Here is a 14,536-nt window from a genome sequence, read left to right on the forward strand (position 1 = left end):
AAAAAACAAAGGGGCGACAAGCGATAGATAACGAGGCGGCACCCATTACCAGATAACTCCCGGTCCTTCCGACCCAACTCCTCTCCTGCTCGGCGCCCGGACTCCAGCGCACCGGCAAGCTCTTGGCTGAGCTGCTCTTTCTCTTGTCGAAGGCGCGCCACCTCCTCCTCCAAGTCTACGTGAATCACAACCTGGTCAGTAAAGCAAACTACACAGCTATACAAAGCTGCTCGGAGCGCGTGACTAACCTTCTCGCTGCCGGTATTGGTCGGCCAAGCGACGAGTGAGCTCGAGACGATGCTCCTCCTGGGCGTTCATCTCGGCCACTTTCTCCCCGACTTCCGACCGCAGCCGGTCCACCTCCGCCAACAGGGCCTTGTTCTCGGCCACGACGCCTTCTATCTGGTCAAAGCACCGTTTCCGGTACTTCGCCGTTTTCATTGCGCCCTACAAAACGAACAGATGACGACCAAGCAAGATAACGCACAGAATGTACAGCAGTACAAAGAGTCGATTACCTTGACTTCGTCGACGAGGCGTTTGGCCGCACGCTCCACCCTGGCGGCCTCCTCGGTCTCGGCGAGCTCCTCATGACCGATAAAGTGATCCCCGCGTTGGCGCCACACATACACGTGTTGGCGGCCATCACGGGGACGACCCTCAATCTCCTCCACCTCATCGTCGGAGGCCGCCTGGGTTTCCTCCTCCTACGCTGCGTTGCCCCCGGTAGTGGTCGCAGGCATTACTGGCCCCCGGACCGGACCTGGGGAGCCTGCAGTCGAAGCGGCTCCTGCTTGGGGCGGCGTGGGGACTTCACTCTCCCCGGCGGGAGGAGGGGTCGGGGCTCTGCCCTCCCCTTCCGCGGCGCTGGCTGGGGGAGGCGTCCCTGTAGCCTCCTCAACCCTGGTCGGGCTGCCCGTCGTAGTCGGTGCCGCGGCCGGGAGCTCCTCGGTGCTCCCAGGGACGGCTGCAGCCCTAGGCTGCTCAGTAGTCTGCGGGGCCGCGTCTTCAGCAACACAAACCGGCTCACTCGTCCCCTGGCCAGCGGCATGGCCAGGGTCGACATCCGACGCCGCGCTAAAAAAAACTGCAATCAAAAAAAAATCGCTGAAGTACGTAAGTCGAACACTTACAGGTCTGAGCGACGGTGGGTCGCGGTGAACCTCCTCCTCGTCCGGCCAGTCGGCACCTGTGCCCCCAACTCCGCAGCGCGAGGTGCAGGTGGGTCGCCGGCCACACGGTCGGCAGTGGTCGCCCCGCCGTCCGGACGGCTAGGAGGCCTCCGGACCAACGACGGTACGGCCTCCTCCTCCTCGTCATCGACGTCGATCCGAACGAACCGACGCCGCTTTCGCGCTCGGTTGCTCTCTGCCGGCAGTGTCGGCGCCGGCGACGGATCCGCAGGCATTGGCCTTTTCCCCGCCACCCTTTCCTCGGTGGTCGGGACGGGGCGGGCTTGTTCCTCCTCACTACTGGTGTAATGAGTACACCGAGCAGCGTCCTCCTCTGGCGGGTCTTCTCCCGCAGGATTCTCCATCCCCGGTGCCAGTGATACATACACTGTGCACCGGTCGACATCGCCGATCTGCAAAAGCAACAAAGATGAGTCAGCTACAGACGATATACGAATGCTAAAACAAAATAACCTGCAGCATACCTTTGGTGCTGGTCGTCCTAACTTGAAGGCTTGCACCCGATCACTGCCACGAATGAAGCCTCCGTCCGCGAAGTAGAACAGCTCGTTCAACAGCTGCTGTACCTCCGCCTTCTCCAAGATCTCCGGTCGCATCCTGGTCGGGTCCACGCTTCCGGCGTACTCGTACGCCGAGTGCACCCTCTTCTGGCAGGGCATCACCCGACGACAAATGAAGTTGCCGACCACGCCAAGCCCGTCCAGGCGCGACCAGTCGATCAGCTTCATGAGATCCGCCACTTGACCGTCGAACTCCGGGCGGTCGGTCCAGCTCACCCTCTTCTCGGGAATGTATCCCACGTCGCATAACGTGGAGCTGCCCGGTTCCTCCCTGACGTAGAACCACTTCCTATACCATTCAGTCAAGGAAGTGTTCCATGGACAGTGCAAGTAGCGATTCTTCATTCCATCACGAAGGTTGAGGTATACTCCACCTGCAACCTTGGAGCCTCCAACTGCTCCCTTCTTCCTCAAGCAGAAAAGATAACGAAAAAGATCGAAGTGTGGCTCTATGCCAACATAGGCCTCGCACATATGGATAAAAGTGGAGATAAGCAGAATTGAGTTCGGGTGCAGATTGCAAATCCCGATCTCATAATACAAAAGAAGACCTTGGAGAAAAGGATGAACAGGAACCCCAAAGCCCCTCTTAATGAAATCTTCGAACACGACGATCTCACCGGCACGAGGGTCGGGGAAGCTCTCTCCTTCCGGTGCTCTCCAGCCGCCGAGCTCCGAGCTATGCAGGAGTCCCATGTCGACGAGGTCACCGAGGGACTTGGTGGTGCTGCGGGACTTCTTCCACTCCTTGGCCATCAGTTCGGCCCTCTTCTTGGAGTCGCTCTTCGCCATTGGAGGTGAGGAAGTGGACTTGGGTTACGAAGATGAAGGTGATTGAAGGAGGGAAAAGAGGAAGGCTTGATGGCAATGGCAGGGTAAGCAGTGCAGGCGGAACTGTCCAGCTCTTATAACCCGAAGCTCCACCCCTCCCACTTCCTCTATTCTCGGGAAGTGGGCGGGCCATGCAGCGGATGCGGCGTTTCGGTTTCCAACGATTATAGACAATTAATGCGGCGGAGTTTTCGTACCAATTGATGGTTTCCTTTTCACAAACCACGCAAAGGGCGGCTGCACAGTTGCCAGGCGCAACTTTTCATGCATCCATCTGACACACCATCAGAAGGTCTCGTCACGTCAACTTTAACTGGAAAGATTTTTTCAAAAACAAGAAGACAAATATGGCAGAGAGTCAACAATCCGGGGACTGCACCGACCACCGAGCAATTGATGCTCGGGGACTGGTCGACCAGTCTATCAACTCGGAACTTCAAGGACTGCACCGACCACCGAGCACTTGATGCTCGGGGACTGGTCGCCCAGTCTATCAACTCGGAACTTCAAGGACTGCACCGACCACCGAGCACTTGATGCTCGGGGACTGGTCGCCCAGTCTATCGACTCGGAACTTCAAGGACTGCACCGACCACCGAGCACTTGATGCTCGGGGACTGGTCGCCCAGTCTATCAGCTCCGAACTTCAATATATCGCACCGACCACTGAGCGCTCGATGCTTGGGGACTGGTCGTCATACAATTGTACACCCGGGGACTGGTCGATTAGTCTATTCAATTGCCGACGAACTGGTAAATTTAATTTTTTAGACCTTGCTACAAGGCTCATACTTCGCCTTCCAGCAAGCTCGGGGACTACATCGGTACGATGCATCTGGCGATGCATCTCAGTTACAGAAATTCTTTGAGAACTATTCTTTTGACCCTAGCACCACGTGCCTACGTCACCTGCTACCAGGCTCGGGGACTAAGTGGGCACACTTCACCTTGCGGTGAATATGCTTGTTTTTTGAAAGACTATACTTTTCAGAAAAGTAAAGTGGGCACACTTCACCAGGAAATAAATCTTTTTTGATTTAGAGCACCATGCATTCTTCGCACAACCTGCTTCTCCGATGTCAAAATTGACCAACTGTCTTTTGAGTTGGTCAAAATACCGTTGCAACTGTTTGGGCGATTTTCCTGCTTATTAAAGACGTCAAGCTTCACCGACCGAAGAAGCTCAAGACGGCGTGTTACATCACAATACATGGTGCTCGGGGACTAGCTGTGGGGGTATAAACCCCTATACCCTTACGGCTAGACTTGGGCCAGGAGGCTTGGCCCACTACGAGACAAGCTCAAGGTTTGATCTGACAGCTCGGAGTTTCGCGCAAGGAAACAAGACGTGGAGATCAAGCAGGATTCTAGTCGGTTAGAATAGGAATTGATAATGAACTGTCTATTGCAATTGTAACCGACTAGGATTAGTTTCCAGATCTGTAACCCTGCCCTCCGGACTATATAAGGAGAGGCAAGGGACCCCCCTAGGACATCATATTCTCTCAACACAAATCAATACAACCAGACGCAGGACGTAGGTATTACGCCAACTCGGCGGCCGAACCTGGATAAAAAGCTTGTCCGTGTCTTGCGTCACCATCGAGTTCGTAGTTTGCGCACCGTCTACCGATAAACTACTACCGTGGGTATACCCCAAGGTAAACTACCGACTAGCTTTCGTCAACAACCTGTTCTACTACAATCTTGTGGAGTTGGAGGGGGAGCAGATCCACGGGTAATGGAGGTGATTCACCTCGCATACCCTGGAGTGGAGGCAAACTCTCTGCGGCTATTCAGTGCGACATCCAGCCGACGATGAGGCCGTTTTCTGAGCTATAGGCTCTCGATCAGCTGGTATTTGTCTGAGCCTCGATCGTATTTCTCTCAGATAAAGCTTTCTTTCTGTAGTTTGTAGCGTATTATAGCTTTCTGTAGTCTAGCGGCTGAATAAGCTCTGTAGTTTGCTGCTACAATGCTAGCGGTAGCTGAATAACCTTTCAGGCGTAAATGCGTAAATGTTAGAGGATGTATAGGTGAAACCGTCTATACATACACATCTCAGTAGAATAAGCTTTTCAGGCGTAAATGTTAGCGAATGTATGGGTGTACCGTATGGTGACTGCTTGGTACTGAGCTTCCTCAGTTTGACACTTCTAGACCTTACATAGCGCTCGATGAACAATAACAAAATCTAGCATAATGTGAATGTGAATGATACAAAACAAAAGGGCAGTCAAAAAAAAAATTCCAAACATTGCAACTTAACAGTATCAATCATCTGAATAATTTTTATTTTTCACATATCAAGGTATATTTGCAACTATGTAAGACATGGAAACAAATAAAACAGCACATGCCACCTGATGTAGTATGTATCTACCACGCTACAACTCAAAGCATATATATGGTTAGGCCGCAAGGGCTACACAGGTTCAGGGCCCGCTGTTTCCAAGGTTTTGCAAACTCTCATGCTTAGCACTCTTTTCTCAGTTCCATCGAAGTAGCTTCAGCCATTGTTACAGTAAAAGATCACATGCTCTTGCCCATGTGTGCCGAGTGGTTGTGCAACTGCAAGCAGTAAGTTGAGGCATCAGACCCTGCCGCTTGCACTGACCGTGGACAAATTAACAGCAGGTTTCTGGTACACCCTTACAACTGCTGTTCCATCTCCACCATCATTGCCAACCCTCCAGGACCGATCCTTCTTCCGCTGGGGCTTCTTGTGATGCTTGTGAGATGCCTCTTTCTTCTTCTTTGCAGTAGTTTTGGACCCTCCATTGGCCAAGTCAAAAGATTCAAGGTCGTCCAGGACATCTCTCATGTCTGGTTCAGCAGGATCAACTGTATCCCCATCCTCTTCATCAAGATCATCAGCATCTGATTCATTAGCTGCTGAAGTAGTTGGACCTTCTGAACCAGTGGTTTGTTCAAGATCCATCTCAGAGTCTGTTACACCAGGGGGGAGTTCATAGTGTGGGATTTTACCATCAATATAATCCTTCAGAATCTGTCGAGCAGCCCTAGTCTCATCAGGCAGCCCAGCATGGCTGACATGCCCACGAGATGCACAGTAGGCCCGCAATAGCTCAGCAGCAGTTGCCGGCCGAGACTGAGGTTCATATGGCTTTGGCTTTGGCAAGGTGATTTTGTAAATTTGCTCAAGGATATCCCTTGGGACACGATCTGCAACAACTTGAATAGCTTCCCGGTGCTTTGTCATTCTATCAATCGGCAACACACCACATGCCACCATCTCATGCCTTGAGCTTGAAAAGGATGGGAAGACCAGACCAGGGCAATCACACAGAGTGAGCTCTTCGGAGATTATCAGTGTCTGGAAATGTTTTGTCTTGCCAGGTGTGTGAGTAACACCAGTCCTCTTCTCCCCAACCAAAGCATTTATTGTTGAACTCTTTCCAACATTTGGATAGCCAACAAATCCAACAACTACATGCTTAGCCACTGAAGAAACAGAATCTGAAGAACTGGCTTCCTGATCATCTACAGAAGTTGAGGTCCTTCTCTGAGCTACAATAGACTCTGCCTCAGCTTGCAGCTTCATCAACAGTTCATCTCTGCCATATATCTTGGTATCCAAGTCAAGAGAAGCAGATTCTTCTTCAGAGTATCCACTTAACTTCTTGCCTTCTAATGTGGCAGTGGCAGCCTTAGCCGACCAGAACACATAGAGAATATCATGTGCCTTAAAATAATCAGCCCATCTCTTCCTGCATTATACAAATGTAAATGAAGTCACTACTAAGGCAATAAAGGTAGTACACAATCAAGTCTTATGAACAACATGCAGACCTGATATTTAACGGCAACAGATCAGCCTTGTTAACAAGGAGCATTGTTCTCTTGTGCTCATCAATTTCCTTTGCATATGCCTAGTACACACACAGAAAGCCATGTCACAAGTTATACAAGTAAAAAATAATGTAGGATGCTCACCAACAAAAAAAAATGAAGTGCAACATAAAAAAGATTGACGTGAAATTAAACTCCCAGGAAAGAACAAAGATTCCTGAAAAACATAATTTACACTTCTAGAAAATAGAAGTCATAGCAAGCTTATCCTAATGCGGAACAAAGCAAAGTGAGATCAACATATGGTTGCTTTGGAAGGAATATAATTTCTGGGAACATGGCTTTCATTGCAATCTGGCAGCAAATAATATTTGAAAATGACGATATCTGGGAATCTCAGTTCCAGTTGTTTTTTATGGTACAAAAACAAATGTGGCTTGCTTCTGCCAGAAATAGAGGAAAAACACAGTTTCCATTTGTACATTAATTGGTTAAAATGGATAAGGAAAGTGCGACATAAGTCTGAACAACTCATGGATAAGGCTTATGTAACAATTTTACTGATACTGCGCAGTTCTGCAACATCGAGGGAGTCTTAAGAAGTGTCTAGCAAGCCATCATCATTTGTTTGGTTTACGAGTTATATACTATTTGAAAGCTAAACAATTTATATCAAAATCAAGAAAAGCAGTACCTCAAGATCAGGGCAGCGGTAGAATAAAGGATCCCGAGCATCAACCACCATAACCAACTTCACAGAAGAAAATAAAACAACAGTCAGTAATTTGCATAAGAAACGATATCACAGGATGTTACTCTTCAATCAGAATTACACAAACGTGATTGAGCACAGCATGACAGCAGAGTAGAATATTTCCAGGAAAAATGGTATTTAAGCACCAACAACTACACTAAAGCATGCAAGTGATCTAAATCTGTGTATGTTACTTTCTTAGAGTAGTTTAACAAATGGTCCAGTATGAGCATGCACTAAGAGAGAAAGATTTGTAAGGCAACCAACCAAACCCACAATGCCTGGCAATTCAGTACAGCAAAACTTACCAAATCACTGCGTTCAAGCACTCTCCAGAGTTGTCTCCAAATATCAATATTCTTCTCAAAGGGAGTCAGGACAAGCTTATCATTCTCTTCCAATCTACATAGGAGATTGCTCATCAGTCTTGCATACTCTAAGCATTAAATTGGAAAATAATGCTGCAAAATGCATTAAGCACTCTGTGCCAAATTTTACAACAAATATATACTGTTCTCTCTAGGAATGCAAGTTTTGTATTATTTAGATTATCCAGAAGGTAAATCTGCAACAGGAATGTTCTAAAAATAACTAAGTAACATTCGCGATACCATAATATCAAGTAAAGGCGCATCGTAAAGCTTACAAACTCACTTATTTTATTGTCAATTATATAGAATTCAGTAGTTATAGCTTAGCGCCCAAAATATAACTCTACACAAAAAGTATCATCCCACTAAACATTTAGAGTACGTGTATGTCTCTGAACGAACCTCGCAAGATTCCTGCGCCACACCAGGAAGGCACGCCGCTCATTCACATCAAGCTCCTCCACCGTCATCTGACTATGCCATGGTGGTCTGCAATGGCACACACACATGATTCATAATCAGAAAAAGGAACAAACCCAAGGCCATGAACAAACAGTAACACCATCAACTAACAGAAATGCTCACCGCCTGGGAACCCTGAGGCTGCTGGCGTGCAAGGCCTCCTGCTCCTTACGAAGCCGCCGCCTCTCGTCTTCCGTCTCCCCCGTCGCATCCCTGGCGCAACCAATCCAATCCGTAAGAATCCGCAACAAGAGAACACACCAGTTTCGCAGCACCAGCAGAACAAGAGGCAGGATTTCATTATCCCCATGGAGGAGGAAAGGGGAGGGGGAGGCGAGGGCTCACAGGTCGATGATGAGGTCGGAGTCGGAGGAGACGGACGCGGCCTCGGCGAGCTGGTCTGCCTCCGCGGCCCGCTGGAGCACGGCGTCGATGTCGCTGACGTCGATGACGGACTCGAGCGGCATCGCGCGGCGGCGGCCGAAGGCGAGCGCCTCGCCCCGTTCCTTGGCGGCCGCCGCCGCCTTGTTCCGCTGCCGGATCAGCGCGCGCCCGAGCCCCTCGCCCTTCTCCTTCTTCCCGCCGCCCGCCATCGGCTTGGAGAAAGAGATAGGTCAGGTCGCGGCTTGGGCACCGTGGAGGCAGAAGAAGCTGTTGCGGCTAGGGTTTTTGCGGCGGGGCGGAGGAAGGACCAAGGAGACGACGCGGCGGAAAGGTTGGGGTGGGGACTTCGACTACGTTTTCTCCACCGAATGAACCTCTGACGCATGGGACCCACCAGTCGGAGTCGTGTGCAGTGACGGGGAGAGGATTTTTTAATTTGGGAGCCGTATCGTATCTGACAGACACTCAATTCCCCCAGCCTTTCAAAATCAGGAGTCCAACCGAGTCTGTATATTTTCTATTTTCTAAAAAATTAAATTATTTAACCGCCCAAAAGTGTGTTTGGTTAAGCTGTAACATTTTCGTTTTATATTTAATAATTAATGTCTAATCATAGATTAATTAGGTTTAAAAGATTCATCTTGTAAATATATTCTCTAGCTGTGTTTTTAGTTTTGTAAATAGTATATATATTTAGTACTCCATACAAGTGTCCAAACATTCGATGTGGCGAGAGTTTAAAAAATCAAAAGGAACCAAATAGAGCCTAATACAGAATAAACACTCCCTCTGTATAGGATTTAGAAGTCGTTTTGGACAAAGTATGAGTCAAACATTGGGAATATAAATCATCAATAACTTTTTGTTGAGTTTGCAAATGTAAAAGTTATATGAATAGATTTGTCTTGAAAAATACTTTTATAAAAGTATACACATATTATTTTTTTAAAATACTTTTATAAAAATAAGAGGTTAAAGTTGTATTTCCATGACTGTATCGCTGAATATATCCATCTCATTAGTCCCCAAATATGGTTTTTATATTTTTCTAAAAATAATTAAAAATGGTTTATATTTTTTTAATTATTTGTAATTGTGACTATTAAATTCGCCATTGGTTGTTTCTGTGGCGAATCTATGATATTAGCAAAAGATATATTACATCAAAAAAATTATATGTAATTAATTCAATGAAATACATTTATTAATATAGTAAATAGTTATAAAATTTACACTTTATTCAGCAGTATTATATGTATCGGTACTAAATAACTTGTTGGAGTTTTAAATTTTAAAAGTTAAGCTAGAAACTCAATATGTACAAAATAATTTTACTCTATGTTGTAATTATAGATGGTCAAACAGGTTGTAGGACACTAGCATGGTTAAACACAACGGCTTAGCGTTATCGTGATTTTAGGTCATGGCCTAGGCATGACATTATAGGCCATTGGCCATGTTGTGCTACTGGGCACAACAGCGTGATGTGTTCGTGCTGACCCAAGTTTATACTGCACCACTGTCGCAGTCGTGTCTTGTGTCACCACTCCAAGCCCATCTCGTGTGTGACGCCGCCACTCCCCCGCACGAGGGGCACGTGCCACCATTCCCTAGCTTCAACCCCATGTAGAGACTGTTGTATCACCACGTGGAGACCGGAGAGTAAGAGGGAGAATGTGTTGCATGGAGAGTCGAGAGCACGCACGGCCGATCCAGGATTGGTGGGTTGGATAAGAAGTCGTGTTTGGAGCTATGATTTATAAGACATTTATATGCTATTTTATCATATCCAACAATCCTAAAATGTGAGGCCCAATGGCTAGAAAAGATCAAACCATATCGTGTGGGGGTAAAGTTTATTTTGCCCTTAAGGGCATATGCCCTCACTCTTTTACTTATTGAATTTACTTTGAGAAGTGTGCAAACACGCATCTCAATACGAAACTGTTTTGAGATGCGTGTTTGTACACTTGTCAAAAGCGAATTCAATGGGTGGAAAAGTGAGGGCATGTGCCCTTAAGGGCAAAAAAACGCCTTCTGCGTGCGGGTTCTAAATCCATATCATACGTGCTGGTCCCACAAGGCTAGAGTTGCGGATCAAACATGGTACTACTCCCTCTATCATGAAATAAGTGTTACTATGGTATTCGTGTTGGTCAAACTTTCTTACGTTTAACTAGCTTTGTAGAAGAAAAAAATAGCAACATTTGTATATTCAAATAAGTTGATTATGAAAATATATTTAATGATTTATCTAATCATACCAATTAAGTACTATAATGATTAATATCTTCTTGTATATATTTGGTCAAAGTTAAAAATGTCTGGCTTCTCGAGAAACAAGAAGACACGGTATAGACACCGCAGGAGGGGGGAGGGAGAAAAGGAGGCCACCGTCGGCGCGTCGGGAGGAGGAAGAAGCCGGTGAACAAAAAGAAAAAGAGTGTTCGGACCTCAAGCGCGGGTATATACAGATTCTTTCGAGACTGTGTCCAGCGGCACATCTTTTTTCGAGGAAAGGAAGCGCTGATCCGTTTTCAGAACCGATACGGAATTCATCCCAAGAGAGGATTTTTTTCTAATAATCTGATTCGGTTTCTATCTACCAAACTCGCTTATTAGTTGTTGGGAATATATATATATATATAGAGAGAGAGAGAGAGCACAGGGCATCACATGGTTGGCCATTGATATATGCATGCTGTCGTGAACGTGATTGTTTACGAGACGATCTACTACGTACAGAACGAACGTACATGGCTCTGCCGCCGAGCAAGAAGAGTCGTATTAGTAGGGAAACGCCGACGACGGCGGCATGGCAGCAACTAGAGCTCCTTCCAGACGAGGTGATGGAGGACATCTTGATGCGTTTACCAGCCAGATCGGTGGCCCGCTGCCGCTGTCTATCCCGAGCCTGGGCCGCCGTGCTGTCCTCCCGCGGCTTCATCAACCGCCACCTCGATCATCATGCTGGGCCTGGACGGCGGCGCTTCTTGTTGCAAGAGCACCATCTCGACGCGCGGCGGCTCACGCGCTCTTGCCGCGGCCTCGGCCTCGTAAAGAGTTACTCCACGGGGGTTTACTACGTCTGCAACCCGTCGACGGGTCAGGCAGCCTCGCTTCCTGACGGCACGCCGGTGAAGCGGATAGACGGCGGCGTCGCATGGAACAGGCTCATCTTTGGCTACGTCAGCTTCGGCCTCGGGCACGACGCGCGCGCAGACCGGCACAAGGTGGTGCGCCTCTACTACCCCGTCGGCCTCCCCGCCGGGTGCGAGGTCTACGACGTCGTCGTCGGGTCCGACTCCGAGTCCGAGGCAGGGGGGTACTGGAGGCCGGCGGCGAGCGGAGCGAAGCCGCCCTGTTTCGCCGTCGACAGGTTCGGCATCACCAACACGGCCGGCGTCTTTGCGCAGGGCCGCGTGCACTGGCTCGCCACCAGCAGGAGGCCCGTTTTGTCTTTGAGCGGGAGTCGTAGCCGCCCCGAGCCGGACTCCGTCATGTCCTTCTCCCTCGTCGACGAGACGTTCACGTCCATCCCGCTGCCGCCCCGTGCCTGCTGCCGCGGCACCTCGCTCGGCCTCACGCTTCTCCACGGTGGCCGCCTCGGCCTTGTCTCCTTGTACCGACATCGACCGCGTCACATATGGACGCCGGCGGCGGCGGCGGGCTGCCGAGATCAAATGTGGTCACAGCTTGCCACCGTCGCCGGCAGTGGCTACTGCGGAGACGACAACCTGTACGAGGAGAGCCTGGAGCCCGTTGGGCGGCCGTACGAGGACGTCCTCTTGGCGTCGACGTCGTACCTGCACGCGCTGTCGATGGCTCTGCGGCGGCTTCCAGCTCGCACGCTCGGGAGGCTCAAGTCCGTCTGCCGTAGCTGGCGTGCCGTCATCGAGAGCGACCGCTTCGCGTCCGCGCACAACGACCACCAGCGGCGGCTGCTCGCCGCTTCACCTCCGTCGTCGTCGTCGTCGTCGTCGTCTCTTGCAGACCGCGTCATCTTCGTCACGTGCTACCCAGATGAAGACGCTGTGCCACTCCGCTCCTGCTGCTTGGCTTCGGCTTTCCTGACGACGCCGCCGCTGATGAACAGCAGAGTCGTCGTCTCTAAGCCGTGCCATGGTCTCGCCCAGCTGATGATGACTTGCCGCGGGGAACGTACCCAATTGTTCAATCCTGTCACGAGAGCACACAGAATCTTCGCCATGGACTTGGACGACAGCTTGGACGACCTGTCGTCAGGCGGCAGCAGCAGCAGCAGCAGCAGCATCGGGCTGGGGTACGACCAGTCGACGCAGGAGCACGTCCTGGTGCTCCTCGCCGCCGGTAAGGAGTGCAAGGTGTGGAGGCTGACAGAGAACGTCGGAAGCGCGAGGACGGTGCCCGCGCCGCCGATCACGCCGCGGTTCCTGCCGTCTGCGTCGACGGTGCCTCCCGTGTACATCGACGGCAGGATACACTGGATGTGCTGCTCGCCGCGCGCGATCCTCGCGTTCTGCGTACGCGCAGGAGCTTTCCAAGTCGTGGCGGCGCCTCCAGCAGGTCCAGGTCCAGGCACCGGCGGCGGCGGCGGCGGCGATGACACCAGCGGCACGGAGTTCCTCGTCGAGCTGAGACGGCGGCTCTGCGTCGTGCAGTCGTGCCCAGGCACGGAGACCATCACAATCTGGTCCACTGCCGGCTGTGACGGCGATGGAGCATGGAGTAGGGAGTACGTCATACAGCTGGGGCGGTGGCCGGAGTTCTCGCCCAAGACGGCGGAGCTGGTGGTTCCCATGGCCGTGGAGCCCAAGGATGGGCGGATCTTGCTGGACACCGGGAGCTCACTGGGGTACTACGACCCGGTGCGGCGGACGCTGGAGACGGTGTGCTCGCTGTATGACTATGGCCCCGGCGACCCCAAGAAGAAGAAGAAGGTTGGCAAGAGATTCTTCGCCGCAGCGTTATGGGAGGAGAGCCTGGTTCGTCCATACGACCGCGGTCACAGGTTATGGTGCTAGCTAGCTGCCGCTGCCGGACAAAATGTGCGAGAATTTCCTATCAAATTGCTATCGGCAACTAAATGTGCCTTGTAGTGAAAATACATAGTATTAAAATTTTTTGAGTGGAATGAAATATAAAAAAAATGCATTAATACGAAATATAGGATTTGTAGATTATGATATGAAGGTTATAGACAGACTAATAAAGATAGTTTCCGCATTCACGCAGTTTATTTGAGAGAGTTGAATAAAAAATAGACTGAAGTTTTTGCTAATGGAACCCAATATGTATAGAAATAAGACTTTGTATCATCGTTAGATACAATTTGTTCTAACTCTTATGAACGAAGTTCATAAGTCCGGGTCACATATGAGATACATAGTAAGATGCAACCCAATACATATAGGAATCGGACACTGTATTCTCATCATCACTAGAGACAAGAAAGATCAGTATTCGAATATATATTATTTTAGAAACAGTGCAGAAGAGTTTCACCCTCATAAAACTATCTCTACTCTCACGAAACTCTTATCATTTCTCTCTTTATTAATATGGTGCCATATTTAGTGCTCAAGAGTTTAGTTCATAATTTGAATAGCTAGGACCGATCTAATCTAAGTTCTAAAAGAATAGATTTTGTTTCTAATCAAAACTACATCAACAACTTAGTGGTAATTTTTTTTGGCAACAGTCAATAATGCAAATACATGTAACATTATATTTATTATTTATTTAACCTTTTATACTAAATTTATAAATGGGCTTATAGGGAGGAAGAAAGGTATGGATGGAGGAAGAAGCAAGAATGAAAACAGAAACGTACGCATAGAGAAAGAAGGGGAGAAAAAAAAATAGAGATAAACAAAAACAGAAACAGAAACAAAAATGCACGGACCAAGGATGGGTAAAGGAAAAGAAAACCGGAAAAAAGAGAAAAAAAGAAACACCAGGGGAACGACAGGAGGCCACCGAACAAAGGAAAAAATAAATAAATAAACGCAATTCTAGACGGGAACAACGGAAAAGAAAAATAGAATTTTAGGCCTTATTTAGTTCACCCCAAAACCAAAATGTTTTCAAAATTCTCCGTCACATCAAATTTTACGGCACATGCATGAAGCATTAAATATAGACGAAAACAACAACTAATTGCACAATTTAGCTGTAAATCGTGAGACA

General features: G+C 48.9%; 1 protein-coding gene across 1 annotated transcript; it reads right to left on the reverse strand.

Annotated features, from left to right (window-relative positions):
* On the reverse strand, positions 4,821 to 8,705 carry LOC8071482 (GTPase LSG1-2). The gene is made up of 7 exons (XM_002443535.2): positions 8,330 to 8,705; positions 8,108 to 8,197; positions 7,925 to 8,011; positions 7,460 to 7,553; positions 7,092 to 7,148; positions 6,398 to 6,477; positions 4,821 to 6,315 (listed from the first exon to the last, which is right to left on the reverse strand). The coding sequence occupies exons 1-7, from the start codon at positions 8,575 to 8,577 to the stop codon at positions 5,178 to 5,180; spliced, it is 1,794 nt and encodes a 597-aa protein (XP_002443580.1). The 5' UTR covers positions 8,578 to 8,705; the 3' UTR covers positions 4,821 to 5,177.

This window comes from Sorghum bicolor, chromosome 8, assembly GCF_000003195.3.
Source record: "Sorghum bicolor cultivar BTx623 chromosome 8, Sorghum_bicolor_NCBIv3, whole genome shotgun sequence".
NCBI lineage: Eukaryota > Viridiplantae > Streptophyta > Magnoliopsida > Poales > Poaceae > Sorghum > Sorghum bicolor.

Coding starts and splice junctions, on each gene's coding strand:
- LOC8071482 (XM_002443535.2), bottom strand. CDS start 8,577: ATGGCGGGCGGCGGGAAGAAGGAGAAGGGCGAGGGGCTCGGGCGCGCG. Junction 8,012..8,107: donor AGCCTCAGGGTTCCCAGGCG/GTGAGCATTTCT, acceptor GTGCCATTGCAG/ACCACCATGGCATAGTCAGA. Junction 7,554..7,924: donor TGGCGCAGGAATCTTGCGAG/GTTCGTTCAGAG, acceptor TCTCCTATGTAG/ATTGGAAGAGAATGATAAGC.